General features: G+C 41.4%; 1 protein-coding gene across 4 annotated transcripts in view; it reads right to left on the bottom strand.

The window, feature by feature from the left end:
- The window catches only part of kcnc2 (potassium voltage-gated channel, Shaw-related subfamily, member 2), a 77026-nt gene extending 59327 nt beyond the window's left edge, over window positions 1-17699 (bottom strand). For all 4 annotated transcript variants that reach the window (XM_029495292.1, XM_029495290.1, XM_029495291.1 and 1 more), the window contains exon 1: window positions 16829-17699. In XM_029495292.1, coding sequence (XP_029351152.1) covers window positions 16829-17383 — 555 coding nt within the window. In that variant the 5' untranslated portion in view covers window positions 17384-17699. The remainder of the gene's footprint in view (window positions 1-16828) is intronic.
- Between the last annotated feature and the right edge of the window lie 2721 nt (window positions 17700-20420).

Here is a 20420-nt window from a genome sequence, read left to right as displayed (position 1 = left end):
TACGTTCTTTTGTTTTATTAGGTCAGTAAATATTTTCTGAATGAATATGGTCTCAATCTCCAGCTTCAAGTCTTCTTCAATACAACATGATAGCTATTTTTAAAATGATTGTCCCAGAGGCCAGAAAGCAGAGGACGCACTACAACATGGCTACTGTGAGATTGAAAGACTGTTTTGCCTGACAATAAGGACAAACCAGCCCTCACTCCTCCTCAGCTCGACCTTCCACTCCAAATATGGTTTTGATTAACCAAATTGGTGGCAGACACACTGCAAATTGTAGGCTTACCAAGTACTAACCAAGCAAAATGCTGATTGCACTCTCTCAGTAGTGAAGGTGATGTTGTAAAACGGTCAACTGTGGTTTAGATCAGACACAATGTCAATCTTTCCCTAAACTGGACCAAGTCCTTTTAAAGCTACAACGTGCTTAAAACTGGTCTGCAACACGTGTCACCTGATCTCATAGAAAAGGAGAGTGTTTATAGTGCACTCATAGCCAGTTGTAAGTGAGGAAGGAAATGTAATCCATTGTGAAACTGGGCATTTACAGTCCTGTGCTCTAGCAAAAATCGACAGGAGTAAACAGGAGCTCCAGTGGGCATGAGTGTTAGATTCTTGGTTTCAGACTGTTACACACAATATGGTCCGCGGAGCTTTACCACTGTGGATAATGAGAACATGAGCTAAAAGTGTTAAATGTCAGTCTGCCTTAAGTTTGCAATTGTTGCATACATACAATACACCGTCTGCGGAAAATTTCCTTCGGCGTGGGCCCTTTAACCTCTTCATTCAGAGACGGAGCTATCTTTGTACCAGTAAGCCCCCAGTGGTTCTTACAGAAGAGCAAGAGCACTCAGGTGTGAATATCCTCCTCTGTCTGTCAACCCAGTGAATCGGAGGAGGGTTGTGACAATGGAGGGCTCCTCTGGGTTCCCAGGAGCCTCAATCCAGCAGAGAATTACTAATAGGATTGGTTCTGCCGGGTCGATATCAGTGAACCAGAGAAGAAGACTTAGACAGACAAAGAGTCCTGCGCTGCACTGGAGGGGATGGGGTCAGCTCACTTTTACTTCAGTTGGTCTCAAAAGCCGATTCAACAGAACAAAAAATGTGTAGCTTTTTCTTCATTTCGAAATACGACTCCTCATCTTTAGTGGTGAGTTTAAAGGTTAAAAAAATATATACCCTTTTAAACTGACCCCTGTGGCAGCGCAATTTCTCCTCAAATATAAACATTCAGTATTTCCCAAGTACAACATATCTTTCCTAAAAAGGTTCCTACATCTAGCCGAAACCAAAAGCACCATCGTGCTGCAGCCCAATGCCACAGCTCGGCTTCCCAAGGCTCGTAGGGATAGAAAGATGTCACGCTTCTATTAAAAATAAATCTGAGATATATTCTTTATTTAATATGTTCAGCACACAGTGTCCTCAGACTGCGAGCCCTGATCCCCACATGAAGAACTCACTTTTTTCTTCTGTAGCGAAGACTTTCAACCCAGAAAAACATTTCAATACTTAGGAGAAACTGAACCTGACATGACATTTTTTTTTTTTTTTTACTTACATATCAAGTTCATTTTTTATTTTTAAATAATGCAGACAAAATGTACCATCTGAACAGAGAAACTTTAGGATTACTATAGATTACTACGATTTAATGGCACATTTAATTTTATTTGCTCCATACTGTCAAGTGTAATTGAATCTCATCACTGTTTGTTCCAGTTGCAGGACAACAAAACACGTTATAATATAAATATTGCTACGCCATCCATTCTTTCTAGAAACTAGAACTAGGATTAGTTTCTATTTAAGAGTATGTCGAGCAGTCATGGGGCAGTGTTGTTTATTAAGAGTCACTCCTGGTTCTGTTTCCTACAATAGGATGTTTCTACACAAATGAACTGCAACAGTAACTGGATAACTTCCATTAGCCTCTTTGTTTATGTTGAATATTTGACTTCAAATTATTTAAACTTAGCTTTAACAGTGAAAAAGCAATTAGAGCTAAGTCAAATTAATAACAATTGTTTGAAGATATTTGTTCAAATGTGAATATTTGTGTTCCCAAAGTGTTAATTTTTATTGTCTGTATGTGTCATGCTTAATGGCCCATAAAAATTAGAAGTAGAAGGCTGTACCATCTATGAGAAAGAAATATCACTGACCATTTGATGGCATTTTTTCCCTAAATAGATGCTCAGTACAGCAGAGAAGTATACAGTGGATAGTACACCGCATTGGGGTGGACATCACAGTGTAAGAGAGGTTTGATGAGATGAGGAATATTCTTCAGAAGCTCATCCACCGAGCAATTTCCTCTGCTTCAAATAAAACAAGCTGCAAGTCCCACGAGGAAAAGTGTGAAGCAGGCACGTGGGGAAGAAATTATGTCTTCTAAATTCATCAGCATGGGCAACTGATGTTTACATCACGCAAAAGCCTCCTCGGCACAGAGGCTAGTACACACAGTCTTAGCTCTAAATCTCAGTCAGTATTAACACTTCCGTAATGCTTGATATTTTAATATATGTTCTAAATCTCCTGCAGATTTCTCCCTTGGAAATTTGCAAAGCTAAGAGAAAAAAAATATGCACATTTTCCAGAGCTCCACTTTAAGACTGACTATGCTTTCATGCCAGAGGGCAGAGAGAGCACACTGACTCTTTGTACAGTTAACTTTTTTTTTTTTTTTTTTTTTTTTTCTCCACAGAGATAACCTCCAGGGAGGTTTCTGTTACTAACTGCAGTCGATACCAGGCTGGCAGAGTCTGCATTACCATATGTCATCATCATCAGCCAGAGAGACCCCTGACAGCTCGGAGAGAAGTTACATTAATAGTACAAATACAGTTCCATAAGAAAGAGGCTGGGGCTTGTGAGCATGTTCTCTGAGGTTGCTCAGAGAGCTTTGAATGTTTCATGTTGTTTCACTGAGCCACGCCGTCTTTCATGCTCACTGGATGGCACAAGTCAAGAATGAAAACACAGCTGAATTAGACGTAAACAAAGAGAACAGGATGATTTCTTACTGTAAAATGTTATTGTTATTATAGAGCTGGTCTTGCCTGTAATGTTATAATACAAATGCCATTGTTACAGTTAAACACTGCAAGGGAAATGCATTCAGTTGTTGATACATTTGAAGACAGTGCTGACAGGTTATGCCAATTTTCTATTTCACTCTCAGCGATTTCAAATCAATGTGAAACTGTTTTTCCTTGATAAAGTGCAATAAATGAGCCACACACTCTTCACGTTGGGCATTGTGATTGTTCACTAAGTGACCTTTGGTCACTATCCATTTCTTCTTTCAGCACCGTATGATAGTCAGAAATCATCTGGTGCAATCATGACGCCAAGTTTAAACTAACCAAAATCTATTAGTTTTGAAAATAAAACTATTAATGTAGTCTGAGTGTTTTCTTTGCTTTAAGTAAACATTAGCTGAACTGGGAAGAGACATGTGAAGTCTGTTCTTGAAAGAAAGCGATATGCTGGTAAATGCTTGTAGGCCTATGTAGCATTCCCTGCTAATCTGCATTAGATGCTGGATTGCCATTATGCTTTTAAAATTTAACTAGGTGCAGTTTTTCTGTTGTTGCCATAGTCACAAAACAAGTCACCGTGACAAACTCTGCAAGTTCAAACCACTGATGGCAGTGGAAAATAACTGTGGTACCTTAGCAACCACCACAGCTACATGAGAAGCACTGGATGTGGCAGAGGTAAGCACTCGCAGTCTGAAAGCAGCCTTATCACCTATGTTATCTAGCAGAGCATCTATCAGGTGAGTGAAGCTAAGATTAGGAGTCCCACATGTTTAACTTATTATTTTAGATCCTTTTGTTTTTCAATAGTGACTTAGTGACTTTCCAGTGTTTTCATATTTAATAGGTCAAATCATAATAAGCTGTGTGGCTTCAAGCATCAAAAGCTATTTCAGTGTAGTTTTACATCTCCTCTCTTCCTATTGGCTGATTTTTTATTATTTTATTTTTTTTTTGCTTATTTTTTAAACAAGCCATCAACTAAAATACTGCAGGTAAACATTTAGTATCTTGATCTTGGTTTCCGCATTGGGTAGTGTCTACTTTCAAATGACAAATGACAAATTTAGAGGGGTCCTGATGGCTCTTTAGGCTGCATGCATTCATATTGGGTGATTACTCTCCTAGACCTAGACCTGATTTTTTTATCAAAGACATCTAACTTTAGATTATAAGACTAAAATAGAGTTTTAGAATTCCTAAGATTATACAGCACATTGAAAAAGAAAAAAAAAAAGCATTTCTTGTGGTTTTTCCCTAAGTTTTAAAGCTACGTGTTGAGATGATTTGGGAAACTTAGACTCTTGCCCAGTAATAATGTAGAAGAAATGTTATCTTGCATTTCATTTCCTTCTTTTTTCCACTATTTATGCCTCCTGCCGTTCACATCTTGCCATCTACCACTGTTTCTTGGTGTGTTGATGTAGCTCAACGGGCCCTCTAATTGAGCCCTGCTCACTCAGATGTGGCTACATTTAACAGTGGATCTGCTTTAATACCTTGGTCTTTGAACCAGTGTAAATGATCAGCGGAAGAGCTGAAAGCCAGGGGTTGACCCAGCAGGGTTACCAGGCATGCAATTAGTATCAGAGAAAGAAACCAAGAAAACTGCAGTATCCAGTTCATTATCATGCCTCGCTGTCGAGGCGTATTTTACACCTTCAATTGCAACCAGAACTGTCAATGAGGGTCAGCCCACAACTAGTCAACCATTATTGCAAGTTGACAACTCCTTCCGTGAGCATCACGCACCTGTCATCTCTTTGCTGGTTTGACATTTTCAGTTTGCAGCCTGATCCTCATCTGAGTTTCCCACCATGTTTACCTGGGAACAGGTTTTCAAATCTGCAAAGCTGTCACCCAAGAGCCTCGGTGGGCTATAAATGTGGCAGTAAGTTGGAGAATGAACACCTCTGTGAGAATGTGGCTTGATCTATGCCTGTCATGTCTGGAAGGCTTTCTGGGTACATTTCTCTAAAATACAAGTGAATCTATGCAATGGGAAGGATTTTTTTACTTACTCTGGCTAAAAGGATAGGCAGTCTAAAGGCTTCGCAGCTTATTAGACTGCAACAGACTTCAGTTGCTAAGTGACGGGTTATCAAACACTAGACAAAGGACTTAGATAGGAATCTATGTGTTTTTCTGTATTAATGATTGTGTCTATTGCTGGCAGGTCAAAATTGCTCTACAACACTCACCATTCACAAAAAACAACAACAACTTAGTTTTCATATTGTTGTGTGAAGCAGGATTTTGCTGTATGGAGATATAGTCAATGCACTTCTGTTGAAACTGTTACTGACACCGCAGAGTTCCCATTCCTATCGTCTTGTCAATACCATGCCTGGGTAGCAAAATTAGAAAAGTTGCAACATTGATGTGCAAATGCAATATGAACATGTGGGAAATAGAACACAAAATTTGATATAATGTAAAAAAAAAAAAGTAACAATAAAGCCAACTAGATGTTCATGTCATACACAATTGAATAAAAAAGGGTGAAACATAGATGTTGTATCTATGTTTTAATATATTTACTTATATAAATAAAATATATATGTTTATATGCTTGAACAATGGTATGCCAGATAACATTTAGAAATTTTGCCGCAGAGGAGATACATGTATATATTATATACAGTATGTGTTTCATCAAATTCCTTTAAAGTTGACATGAAATGCAATATCAATATGATCTAAAATTTCTGTATGTGGGTATGTGGTAAGGTGTCACTTGCAGTGAAAATCCAATCGAAGCTCATCATCATCATCATCAAGTCTTCAGCTCCCCTTGGCTTCACAGTTCATTTTAGCATCTCAGAGATGTTAGTTTTGTTTTCACCTGTTTTACTCTAATCTCACTGTCTTTTGCAGGAGTGGCATGCGACTGTAAAGAAAACAAAAAAACAAAAAAAGCTCTGCTCTACAGATTACACTCTATGAGTATAGTTTTTAGAAGATGTCACCTACAGTTCTTCATGCGAAATCTTTTTTTTTTTTTTTTTTTCAAAGAACTTATGATGTGACTGATAGCACAAACAAGAGGACCTTGGATTAATACTGTTGGCTAGTTAACACACAAAGACTAAATAAGCACTTACTAGATAAGTCTCCTCAAACGCTGTTTTTATTGCAGTTACAAGGGAATTTGAATAGAATGAATCAACTCTGCGCTGTTTTCTTATTTAGCAAACTGCTGCACCAGTAAAGTGGACTTGAATCATGAAATACACAAAGCAAAATGGAAAATCTGCACTTAGAGCAAATTAAGATAATGAAATGAAATAATGGAAACGCAAAGGTTGAGGTAGTTAAACCCACACTTAGCCTGGTTAAATTCACATGGACGGCAACTCAGCCACACTCAGCCAACTGGGGCACAGAGTCAAGAATAAGAAAAAAAAAAAAAAGCCTGAAAGTCTGATTTATTAATTACCTTTTAATGCATGAGCCTCAGGGGTGTGCAAACGGTGCCAGAGAAAGAACTTTCAGTAAATCCTTTGTCCTGGGGAAGAGTTCAATCTTTTAGAGTGAATGGATGAGCATTAATTATTCAGATTTCAACCTAAACAAGCGTCACATCTGTTACAGCAGACGAAGCCCAGGGGCCGCACCAGGCCCCTCCTGGCAGTGGATGGGCAATGCACCGAGGATGAGAAGAGCACACCTTTAGAGGGCCATTACATCCATACATGCATGATACAGAACTCTCATCTAACCCATTCCTGAGTGCACTTCTGACTGAAGCGCAGCTACCTACTGTATAATCCAGTATCTGTCAGAGAGATCTATCTTTTTTCTTTGATCAGTTCCACCTCTGCAGTGCTCTTCACGTCTCCATTTAAGGTGACATCAATTTCTATCTGAAATTGAGCAGTAAAGCTCGGCCCTATTTAGCATTTTTTGCGAACCCACCCCTTGTCTTCCATTCTGAGATGACTGTAACGCTCCTTTCGTGTGTTTCCTCTATATACAGTGCACATAACATTTGAACACTTAACATGGTCAGGCGACTAATCCTGTGTGCTGGTACTTTGCTCAGATGTGCGGCAGCAGAAGCCCAGCTGCTTTAGGAGGGCAGTGGATGGCAGTGGGTTAATAAGTGCACCACTCGCGTCAGATGCTCTGTTGAATTAACACCTGGAGAAACCTTAAACAAGGCAAAGAGGAGTGCTGCTGTCATGGAAATTCATACATGCACTTTTTGTTTCATGCTTCAAAATGCTTCATTCAGAATCAAATGCGCATCATGCCGACTGGTTTTTCAAAAAGGGGGGGGGGGGAGAAAAAACATCTCAAAACTGCTTTTCCACCAAAGATGAACAGACCTGCACTGCAGTTGTAGGACAGATTTTAGAAGGAAAGACTTTAAGGCTTTAAAACTCAAAATAAACTAATTTAACTCCTTAACATCTAACATTTCCCGTTTTAAAACATCTTTCTCTACACTATGTTACAGACCTATGTGTTTCTGGAGTCTTCAGTTTTCTCCTGTCACGTCTACTTGTAGTTTTGATCATCAGCAAGATAAAAACTGGGGAGGTATGCCGGCCTTATAAGCACTTGTCCCACCCTTAGTGGAAACAGAGGCTCCTGATATGGAGACTGTTGTGCTTGCTGCCTCTCAGCCTGAGTTGTTTTGCTCCTCTTCTGATTTAATTGTGTATTCTGTTGTCTTGATTTAGTGTCCTGATTATTTATATTTATGTTGAATAATTTATGGACTGTGCTGCTTTAGAGGTGTTTTATTGGTTCATGTTGGGTCACTGATGCCATCCCAGGGTTTAAGAAACACACTGAATATCCTGCAACGCAAAGAGGCCACCCAAAAGTCTAGGAGGCATCAGACGAAGCCCATAATGTACACTAAGTCTGACACTTCGATCAACTGTGTAATAATTCAAGAGTCCTTTGCCTGGCAAAGACAGTAAGCTTGTTCATTTTGGGGAAGATATCAACGTAGGTTTATGTTGGGAGTTTAAACACTTGGGCCAACAGACAGACAAAGATAGCAAAGCCTGATGGGATTCTGGATATGGCAAGAAATCTTAAGGAGCGGGATCCAATCATGCATATTGAACAAGTCTGCTTCATTAACTCTCCGACAGGACTCTCTTTTTCTCTGCGCATATAGTCTGCACTTTATCACTTTAGTTGATGGTTGTTGCTCACTGAATCGTAGGAATACATTTCTTTCCTGCTCATCTATTTCAATAATTCATCAGATATAATATTTGTCACCTTTTAATCTTTTATTTTCTTGGCTAAACATCCACTGGTGCTTTCATATAGGTGATGAAACCACACAAACAGTGCAGGTGGCTGAGGTTGTTTATTGCTGCTTGTAACATGGATCCTCCTTTCATACTTGTCCTCTTTTCTTTTGGTTATGATTATATTGGCCTAAAAGGTTAGACCGATCAAACACCAAATAATGCATTGATCGTCTTTTTACAACCTCAAGGTGTCGGTTTTCCCAAATATGAGTTCTTCTTCTGTGTTACGCTGTGAAACCACTGGGAACTGTTGTTCTCAATGTTGCTCCACACATCACATGATTAATATGAGCCATTTATTTAAAGAGCAATTGCAAATGATAATTCTGTAACATGTGTCTAATAGGTCTAGAAACATGAATCCTCAAGATCAGAAATCTTGAAAGAAGTTATCAGTCAGCTGGATTTCTTAAAATATGTAAGTCTGAAATTATGCAGCGCAAATAGAATTTTGGTCGGTTGAAGGTGAACTTGTTCCTTCATCAGGGTACAACAGGCAGCGTTTGTGGAATGCACACTTCGTTTTTTCATTTCTTCATAAGATCAGCATTTAATGCTGTATTTGGAGGTCCCAGTATAGAATATAGAGGAAATGGTCACGTTATCTTATATGGGGAAAAAAACGGCAGAAGATAATGGTAAGATTCAAGATTGAAAATAAGAATTGTCTTTCCATTAGGGCACCCTTTAGTGCAAGCCAAGATGGCCAAGTCCTAATCAAGTCTCTTTTAAATTGTTTACAAAGCAACTACACACGTTTACATTGCTGTTAACTTCAAAGAAAAAAAAAAAACTTTGTATTTCCCTTCACTTCAGTCCCCATGATTCTCTTGAATCAACGTGACAAAGAAAATGAAACACAACTGTAAGTCCAGATGCTTGATCTGTTGAGCCATGACTAAAATATGCATGTGCATTGTTGTGCCGGATGTGTAAAGTCTGTTTTCAGATTTCTGTCATTGGCGAAGTAGGCACACATGCACGAGCTTTATTTCCACCCTCATAGTTCACCATAAATCCTTGGAAAAACACCTCCATCAGTCATTCTCCAATGTCAGACGGATGATCAATGATAAATTCATAGGGCTCATAGAAACAGACATTGGAAGGATTAAATTAAAAGCGCTTCATGGCTTGAATGAAACTTGAATGTATAAAATACAAATGCAATTATGAAGTGTCATGTACATATATTTTGTCTGACACATCATCTATACTGCATGTTGCCACCTGGTTTTACTCATGATGAAACCACCAAACCCTTTATCCATTATCCAAAACTATGGCACAGTTAGAGAGCAATCACAACAGCATGTATTTAAAGTGCACTAACATCAGCCACCGTACGCTCCCAGTACTGCTAGATCAACCATACTGTGCAACTTTTCATTTGAATGTTACTTTGACAGGATATCTTCTCTCAAAAAAAAAAAAAAAATCCACATTACGTTCAAAAGGACCTTTTGGAATTAAAGTCTTACTTATGCTAACCTCTCTCCTTAATTAACATAGCTGCAGCCATCCGTGAGACTCCTGTGCACTGAGCTATTATGGTCAACCAAAGCGGCACAGAAAATTGATTCGGTGGGGCATATTAACATGACTGGCAGCAGCTACAAACATGCCCAGCTGCGTGCCGTCACCGCCCATACTTGGGCAGCTATTTTCCCTGCTCTCCTACCCAGAGTCAGGTCTGCTGCTGTTTACACATCAGACTGTTTACTCAGCATGGCCTTGTCGTCAGCCACATTTCCTGGCCTCCTGAGTCACTCTGCACAATGTCATTCAGCATGGCCCTTCTGATGAGCCAGGTAGGCCCTCGTGCACCTGCAGCCCTGGAGTAACCAGATCGAAAAGTGAGGATGCAGAGGCATATCACCATATCTTACCTCCAACAGCAATAAGAAAGCAGTTAAAGGGACATGCACACGTGGATCAGTTGTGTTAGTGACGCACCAACTCCCCCCTTCTTTTTTTTACATCATTGCTTCAAGACTAACGAGCTAGCACACAAGGGGTTACTGAGCAATAAGGGTTCATGGTCGAGCAGGTTTCTGAAATCAATCAGTTTCACAGACCAGGCGGATTTCAATGAAAACAGGCCGTGGTGATGAGCGATGATGTTGCCATGACAACAGGCAGGCTGAGCGTGCAGCCTGGCTTTGGTATCTTCAGGCGTGCAGCAGGCAGCACCCAGACGGTTTGGGTTTTTAACCTCTTAAGTGGCAGAAAGCAAGCTGCAGTCTCAGATGGGATCATGGGAGGAAGGGGAGGGATGCGTGGGTGTGGTGAGTTGTGTTAAGGGGGGGCTACCAAGTCAGGCATTAGTTAAACCGCTGCCTCAGAGCACAGACATGGGAAATGAAAAAGGTGGTTGGTGTTGTTTTTTTTCTCACTTCTTTTTTTGTTACCATCCCAATCCAGCAATGGCCAACTACAGAGACATGAGAGGGACAAACAAATAGATTAACACATAAGATAACACACTTACACTTACACACGAACACAGACACAGTCTTGAGTCTTTTCCTCGACAGAAACACAGGTAAATCAAACAGGAATGCTCAGTCTCTCACTCAGACAAGTGAACACACCAGAAGCCGCTATTAAAACACACTGCATGCAGATTAAAGAGCAGCATTGAGAGTGAGGAGAGAAAAGGATGACTACAACAATAGAAACAGCGTGGGGAGCCCAGAGAAACACGCCCGCTACCGCTGACTGCTGGCACACGAACACTTGTAGATGAGCTGGTTAAAGGGACAGATCAGAGGTTTTTCAGCTTACCTGGAGAGAAAAAAAAAAAAACAAAAAACCATGAAAGTGTTTTTGACTGAGCTGACACCAAGCTGTTCTCTGACGTCAGCTTTTACACCGCTCAGACAGCTGTGTATGGAGAGGCGTCAAACTAGTTGTGCAGCAGTGATGAAGACAGATTAATCCAAAATTAAAGCTGCATTCCCCAAATACACAGTGCACTTTATGTCAGTTGAAGAACAAGTTTTTAAGCTAGCATTAGTTACTGAATGCTTGTGATGTGAGAGGACAGCGCTCTTTGATTGCTGTTTAACTGTCAAACAAACCAATAATCAGAAACCTGACTAGTAGCTCAGACTCAGCAGCTTATTGTTGCTATGTGCACTCTAGCACTGCTGGTGGTACTGTGGTGTCAGTGTCGTGACTTGGGTTAGGGTTCTGTGTGTGTTTGTCAGCCACTTCCTTTTTTCTTTAGATACTTTCCCTGTGCATGTGTATTATATACACATGCACAGGGAAAGTATATTATACACAACATAAAAGACAGCAAAGCAAGTATAGACTATTCTGTTTCATATAGAATAATGCTCCGCTTGTTATTCAATGTTACATTTGAAATGTTTCGAGCCAAATCTTTATCCTGATATTTTGTCTCACCTGCTGTTGAGACAATCACCGCAACCGGTAACTTTTTGTAGCTCTTCAGACATACACACTTCAACACTTCCCTGTAGGCTAATTTCTCCAGTTGTGTTGAGTCATTATTGTCATGCGCAAGATATAGCAAATGACACAACTAAGCTTCCCTGCTCAATAATGGGGATGATATTCTCTTCTTAGAAAGCTTTTTTCCCCCTTCTGGGAGCCGTCATTAATCAAATCGGCTTCGATGTCACTGATGCTGACAAATTAAAGAAAAAACCTGACTAAATGGGTGACATTGCGTATGAAAATCCTGTGCAGACCCAGAAAACTCTGATTTAGAACCAAACAAAGAGGAAATGATCCAAGTGTCTTTGAGATTGGGTTCATTGTTGGCATGCAGATGTCAGGAAACTGGGTCAGACATTGTGGTCAATGCACATGTGACGGTGCCTTCTAAAGGAACCAAAGGAAACCAAAGAAAAAGAGACAATCAAATGTTCCTCGGGTGACTGGATGCAGGATGTGATCTGTCGGCAACAGCTCATCAATGGTTATATAGAGAGGGATGTTGTGGTAACATGACACCATAAGCTTTCATTGCAAAAATGATTGCGCATCTGTGAGTTCGGTGAGGCAAAAGTCATCACAGACACTGGATGTGGAAAAGGCAGATCAGTGGTCAGATGAGTCATCTATCACCATATTCTCTACAAGTGTGTGAGCAGAGAGAATAGCGCTGGCCTGAATGTTTGACCTCTACAGTAAGGGGATCAGGTGGCTCTGCTGCACTATGACTTGGGTCCACTTGTCCCCTTAGTGGGAGTGGGTCACTGCCAATCAATACCAAGTTGTTGTGAGTCATCACCTTTCCAGCAAATTAAGGGATATCTTTTATAAGAATGTTTCATTCGTTCAGCAGAGCTCAGAGAATCAATACCGGGAGCAGTGACGTCAAACAATTACTGAGATGCTTTTTGTTGGTTTTTGATCACTGGTCAGCTGCCTGCAGTTGCCTACATTTACAGTGCTGTGTTCCACTGGCTTTACCTAATTCAAACTTAGGTTACAAGGTTAACAGATCATGAAAACAAACTCTTGTGCTGTTATGATGACACAATTGAAAACTGTTGTGCTGATTAAAGAAGCAATACACTGTCAACTTGAGTTTGATTATTTAAGTCTTTAGTACCCATCTTTGTAAGTATAATACGAGGGAGCCTTTCTAAAAACGGCGACTGATTGTTGCATGATGATCACCTTTCATGATTCACGCAGGATATTTATATTTACCCTGATGATTAATCGGATCCTGGCATTTAAGGAGCATTTTACAGCTAAACTGTCAGCTCAGTGATGTCCGGGTCATAGGTGAACTGTGTTAAGAGGACTGAGATTTTAGCTGGTGTGCGTCGGCAAGCTGAAATCACACCTTTCATTTCCGTAGAGGATAATTCCACATTACCCTCTGCTTATTCTTAATCAGGAGCCATATTAATGCCCTCATGGACTTCCTTTAGTCATACAAGCTTACTTCCATACACAGCTTCACTCCTGCTTTCTACACACAGAGCCGTTCTCTGTCCACAGGTTTGCATTAAAGGTTAATCAAAAACCAGATGGCCTTAAAAAGAGAAAACATTTGAGCAACACAGAGAAAGCCAAACTAGGCCTGATGTGTCTGAAGACAGAGCATCATTTGCAACGGCTCCTGCACAGTTGAAAGGGTTTATACAAACTAATGCTTCTGCGTTCTGGTGGTGTGGCTTCATTTCTGTGAAACCAATCTGGGTGAGTGCTCAGCTCCATCAAGTTCTCCCTGACACTGTAGCATAGCTGAGACTGACTCAGTATTCAGCTTTGTTCTATCTCCTGGTTCCTCTGAAGTGTGTGAATACCAACACAATTCTAGAAGATTTTTTTTTAGGGGTGTAAATACAAAGGTCCCATATTTTAAACTTTTGTTTGAACTGCTGAAGTCCTGCTGAAATTTGTGGTTTTGTGTTGCCACCGTCAGCGTTCTCTCTGCAAGCCACTCTTCCCTCACCAATCTGTTGTCATTAAAAATATGAAATAAAAAGTATTGTGTTTTCAATTGTTCAAGCGGGTTTCAGAATAGCTTAATATTAGACTAAAAAGTATATTCATTGAAAAGTTCTAACACAAGGACAAATACTTGCCCTCATCTTCAGTGATAGTTTGGTGATGGACTACGAGAGGAGAATTAGTTATTCATGGCGAGGTCAATGCCAGAACACCTTTCAAACAAGCGCACACTCACACCTTCAGAGCAGTCCTTCCCATTCCATTAGAAACGTTGAGAGGGGAAAAGCCACGTTCGGCCAACAGCAGAAACAATTAAATATTGATTGAATAAACACTAGGCTGATCACTGATGTTAACCATTTCATCTCAAAAACTACAGTTACAGAAATTCTGGGGAAACCAAGTCCAACTCAAGGACAAACATGAGAAGAGGATACAACCATGAAACAAAAAGATTGCTGGACCGTGAAAAAGACCAAACTGAGACTGCTATGTGCACTACCTCATGCTCACCGCCCCCCCTTCGCAACCCCCAGAAAAAAATTATAAAAAAAAAAAAAATCCATCTGTGTGATTTGGGTGTTGGAACTTGTTTTTGTGCTTTAGTGTAATTTAAAACACCAACCCTGCTTTCTCTCCTCAAACATCAACCTCCTATAAAAGTCCACATAATCCTGTTCACACAATCACCCATAGACAGTGAGGAGGAGGGATGATGTAATCACAGCACAAATGACAACAGTTCTGGTGCTGCTGCTCCTCTTGTTTCAGCTCTTGGTGGAATAAAGAAAAGTCTGCCGTTAAATAGTATATATAGTACATTACGTTCTCATCTTATTTACTCAAAAATGTGTGTCAAAATATATTTGGCAAATAAAGGCGGAGTTCATCGACAGTAAACTCTGTTTCCACTAGATAAAGAACTACAGCAAGACAGTGACCCTAATTGTGCCTCGTCGTATAGAACACCACAACCGGACCAAATGTAGAAGTCCAGTTGAATGACAGGACCGTGGAGAAGTTTACAATAGTTTACAGCTTCTAATATTTTCTCCAATGATTGTGGGCTCAACCATATATGAACAAAATGCTAAGAGACCTTACAAGGTATTCTGGCTGATGTGCACTTGTTGATATTGAACGTATTTCCAGGTCATACTGCTATGTAAAGCAAAAAAAGTCCTCCTGCCACTGCCTCTGTAATCAGACTGACCTTTAGGGAAGACTTTTAGTGTCCTCTGATGGACTTAATGATGTTTATCAGTTTCAGAGGTTGTAAATCAATTTCAATATTTTTCAAACTATTTTCAGATCTATCAATGCAAAATTAAGATCATTGCAAAACGAAAAAGCTGCGAGACGAGAAAATCAAATGCCAAATTCAAAATACACCGGTCCTCAGGGGTTAATCGACATTTGATCCAATAGTCAACAGCAAATAAGAAGCTGCAAGGCCTGGTTCCCTCTGGGTACACCCCAGTCAGCGATGTCACAGCACGCGTTGGCTTTAACGGTTATTGGTTTGTGTCAGCCGTCATGCTGCCTGCGACACAATGAAGTCATCTAAAGAGCTGTTCAGCATTGAGATCCATTGACAGAACATACCATCATAGCCAGCAGGCATCCAGCCTTGTAAAAGAAAGGCTTGTTGATTTAATGGTAACAAAATTTGAGCTGATTTCAACCCTGATGATTTGATGATGCTCTCTGTGCGCTGCCACTCTCTAACAGCCCACTATCTAATCTGCGCATCCACACTTGAATGAATGGCAGGTAATCTAAACTGGTCATCTGTCACAGAATTTACCACCGTGTGTGTAAAAATGGCAATGATGCCTCACGTGGCCCTTTATTAACAATTCATTTCCCCTGACACAAATCTACAACGACAAAGTGACAGTATTTTAGAAATGGCAGAGCCTGTTTTGGTGGAACAATTCAGTCTTGTGTCATCAGACCACGGGACCTTACACCGTCTCAGAACCGAACTTGGACTGTAGATAGGCTTTGTGTAGATATGTCAAAAAGCCTAACGTAGAGCTACAGCGACGGTTGTCTGTCTGGAAGTTTCTTCTGGAAAGACTATCTTGGTTACTTCCTCTAACTCGTCTCCCCTAGTGGCTCTGTTTTCTTCCAGGTTGTTCCTATTCTACTCGGAGTCTTGGTCGAGGCCACTGAGCTCTTAGGAATCTTTCATGCAGGAAAAAAATTTCCACTGCTGTGTGAACTTATAGAGGTATGTTTCTTTCACAGTGTGGCCAATCATGTGGACTCTAGTCAAGATGTTCAAGCGTCTCTAAGATGATCAAGGAATGGAAGGCAAGTGTCATAACGAAATGTCAGGATACTTATGTGCGACGTAAGTGCGACATTTACAATGAAGTGTAGATTGATGAGGGGAAAAATGTGTTTCATTAATTTCAGGACAAGGCGGCGACACTTCAAAACGTGACAACACATTCAGACATTTTCAGACACTAAGTTTCCATGTCTCCTCCCCCTTCCATGCTGAGCTGCACTCATTTTGGAAAAGATAAATGCTCCAAATATCTCTTCATCTTTTCAGAATTGGGAAAACTAGAGGAAGACAGATATAGGATGCGCTGTTCAAATAAACAACATCAGACTGCAACAAATGTAGGCTAGAGCCTTTCTTTGGCACAAACCTACACGCCTAAAATACAATGCTGCTATGAATATCCATCCTTACAGAGTTAACGCTGTGTGTGCTCACGAGTGGAAAATTCTGCTGCAACTGTTTTCACATAAGAGCACTAAAGAAGTCGAGGTGAATAAGAATAAGACTGGTTGCTTGGACATTTCACGAAATAAATGGGATCATATGATGAGAAAATGACAGTGACGGGAAGCAAAACCTCTCACTTTATAGAGGAATTCAGTTCTTAAGACTTCACCATTTTATTTAGACTGTTTGCTGTCAATAACATTACTTCTTAAATAGTTTTATTCTGTGTTTATAGACTGAAGGCGTGAATTTGGAGGAAGAGGGGTGTGTGGTGATCTCTAGACTCAGCGGCTCGTCCTTACCCTCGCCGCCCTGGAGGAGTAGGGATCCTCGAATAGATTCCAGATCACTGGCTGCCACTTCCTCCACAGGCTGACATTACCGTCGGCGGCAACGTCCTCAATGCCGAGCCTCTTCCCGATTTCGTCGTCCTCGTCCCCGTTGTCTACGTTGAGCTCGAACACGTCCAGAGCCTCCTCCGCGTCCCGGTGCTGCCGGTATGTCATCCAGCAGCAGGGCTCCACGTCCGTCTCATCGATTCCCCAGAAGGAGAGCTCCTCCTCGAACAGCGGTCCGCACACATCGGCCGGGCAGTGGAGCTTGCCGGTCCGGTAGTAGTTGAGCACGTAGGCGAACACCCCCGGGTGGCGGTCGAAGAAGTACTCGTTGGTCCGCGCGTTGTACTCGATGAAGCCGGGGACTTGTTGCAGCTGATCCAGCACGGAGTCGATGTCCGAGTCGGAGGCGAGCAGCGCCAGTCGCGTCCCCGGCAGGGTCTTCAGGGTGGTTTTGTAGGTTTCGTGCCTGGTGCCCCCGACGTTGAGGATTATCCTCTCGTTGTCGTCAAACTTGCCCATTGCTCTGTATCAGACATGACTTGATGGAAAGCGGGGGAAGTTGGCGAGTGCAGTCCGGAGGTAACGGCGATCCCGACGCGCACACACACCCACAGTTCGGCTCAGCGGAGCTCCAGGATTTTGGCCGCGGTGCGCAGCATCTTAGTTTGCACTCACCCGACGCTTTCGTGGCTGTCTCGGGGTGCGAGGAGGATGGCCATCGCTTGTTTGGCTAAATGTGAGGGTCGTCGACGTGAGCGCCTTAGTCAGCTCAGACAGTCGCTGCTCTTGGAGTGTGGATTGATTTCAACCGGCGGCTCCAAGTCGACTGCTGCGCTGCTGCTGCCGCCGTTGCGCGTCTCTGGCGTCCCTGCCCTCTCCAAGACGCGCCAGCGCTCGTCAGCGCCGGGCTCGTTACTCACAATATGTAACATCCGAGATTCCTCTCAAACAAAGTAATGCCGGCTCTATGCCCATCGCTATGTGTGGAAAACAAGTCCCACGTTGCACACTGCTGTTGTTGTTGTTGTTGTTGTTTCTTAGCTTGAAAAAAAAGCGAAGTTTTCTCCAGACATAAACCAGTCACGACCTAGAGGGGAAATTTCCATCCTGATATGAACATGATTCGCTGAACTACAACAATCGCAAAGAACTACAATTACCAAGTTAAGATGCTGAGGAAAGGCTAACTGTCCCTTACATTTGAACAGATCATCTAAATTTCTAAAAGAAATGGGGTCAGGAATAACTGCCCCCTGTCTGCTTTAATTAAATTTATGTTATGTGACATCATGTGTGTCAAAGTGGGTGCATGCACATGAAATGTTAGTGCATAGCTGACTGAACCAGAAGCTTTTGTCCAAGGAACCCTAACCCTGTGCCAGAAAGGAAGGGTAATTGTGATGTGTCCTTCTGATCTTATTGGGGTACAGCAATGTGAGAGGCTGCATAAGTCTATAAAGTCTCTACTCGGGGAGAGCGGGTAAGGTTGCTACATGGGGAGAGTTGTATCAACAATTCCACAAATTAGGGAAAGGTCATATGATCAGTTTAGCATTTACCCACCTCATTCCCAATCTCACATGGTGGTTGTTTTTTAGTAGTTACCCAACTGCAGATAAAATCGTGTGACTTCCAATAGATTCAATTGTAGCTTCTCAAGTAAAATGTTGTGTATTTTCCCCCTGCTAATTTCAAACCACTATGCCAATACAATAAGCTAAACAATGGCTGACAGGGGTGGGGTGGATACTAACATATATTTTAAGTTTACATAAAACTGAAAACAATTACTTGACTTTATTAATTTTACAGCATAAGACAGAGAGAGGTGTGCCTGCCGATGCTTTAAAAAAGCATCTGATGAGGTCACAAGGAAGGGCAAGTCAGTCAGGTGAGTGGTGACGGAACATGTATCGGTGCCATTGGTAGTAAATAAAAGTGGGTATTTTGTATAAAAATGTAAGAGCTGTAGCTTAAAAATTCAGCGAGTTTTATGCCTGAATAATAACGCTCTTATTACACCACATACACCGTTCAAAGGCACTAAATGTAAAGGGATTCACTATTGCTAGATAACTAAATGTGTCATTACACAGCTGGAGTGGGGAAACAGCAGGAACAGTGGAGATAGGCTATAAAGTCCATTAAAGCAAATGAGTGATACTAGTCAGCAGGTTGATGAGCCACTGAAGTGAAACATGAATGGAGCAACTGCAGTGTTCTGATGAATTAGTGCCAGAAATATTACCAGCAGAACAAGAAATAGAGAGACCGCAATAACAGTTATATGCATAACATTCCAAGGCTGTTCACTCGTACCACTCATGGGTCCCATGCACATTTCCGATCTCTTAATTCCTCATCCCACCTCTGGACCATGTTGATCATCGAATCTCTTGCCTGTACTAATCCCCTGATTAGTTACTCAGTGACTTTTCTACTTAGAAGAGAGGCAGGCAGTATATGCACCAGCAAGAGTATTATTAGAAGCAGTTAAAGCAGTTGTAGTTGGAGGCATGCAGAGCCTAATAAATCTGCCAAAGGGCCCAAAATGGACCACAGACCTCCCGAATCTGTTCATGAGGTATTTGCTTCAAGTGATGTTCAGCGACACAACCACTATGACAGAAGTGACCGAAGAGATGGAAGTACTTTTGGATCTCAGAGCAGAAACACAGTCGCTAGAAGGCACGTCAGATGTACGAGGAGGAGGAAAGAGTGACATCTCTTGGGAATCCAAGCACAGCTCAATCAGCCAGGAACACAGCAGACAGCCCGCTTATAATTACATGCATCATTATTCCCCGATGTAAGGCTGCCTTGTAAAGCTGCAACCTCTGAGTAACCTAATTACTCATTTCCCTTCTTGATCAAATCTGCTAAGGATGGGGTTTTTTTAGCTTCACGATTAGTAAAGGAACAATAACCTACTGACCGAGTTATTGTTATTGAATGTTTACTCAAATTTCATTCATACCAAATTTCAAGTTAAATAATCAGCCTCCCCTTAAGAGTAAAGCTTTGCATAATAAACGCTTTGCCTTCTTTTAGTGGCAGGACCAGAGTCGAATATGCCAAATTGTTGATGTTTTAAAACGGTTAACATTCATTTAACATAACATTCATTCATCTTCTACCACTTTTCCACTGGTTGCGGGGGGGTGCTGGAGCCAATCCCAGCTCACACTGGGCGAGGGTGGAGTACACCCTGGACAGGTCACCAGTCCATCACAGTGCCAACACACAGAGACAGACAGAGACAACCACTCACACTCACACTCAGACCTACGGACAGTTTAGAGTATTTAACACTTGATTTATAAATAATATGACATCAGATTGATGTACAGTCGCTTTTCTCAGATATTTAATCCAGTATTTAGGCACCATCAAATATTTACTCACATCAGTATCAGAGCAACTATGACAACGTTTACTTGGGCGGTAAAGCTGACTGCGGCGCTATAACATTTAAACTCAAAGCTAGGGCTGTCAAACGTTGAAAATTTTAAATCAGATTAGTCTCATGGCTGCTGTGGATTCATTTAAATTAATC

Source organism: Echeneis naucrates, chromosome 23 (assembly GCF_900963305.1).
Source record: "Echeneis naucrates chromosome 23, fEcheNa1.1, whole genome shotgun sequence".
NCBI lineage: Eukaryota > Metazoa > Chordata > Actinopteri > Carangiformes > Echeneidae > Echeneis > Echeneis naucrates.
The sequence above is the reverse complement of the archived record's forward strand: the minus strand, read 5'-3'. Positions and strand labels throughout refer to the sequence as shown.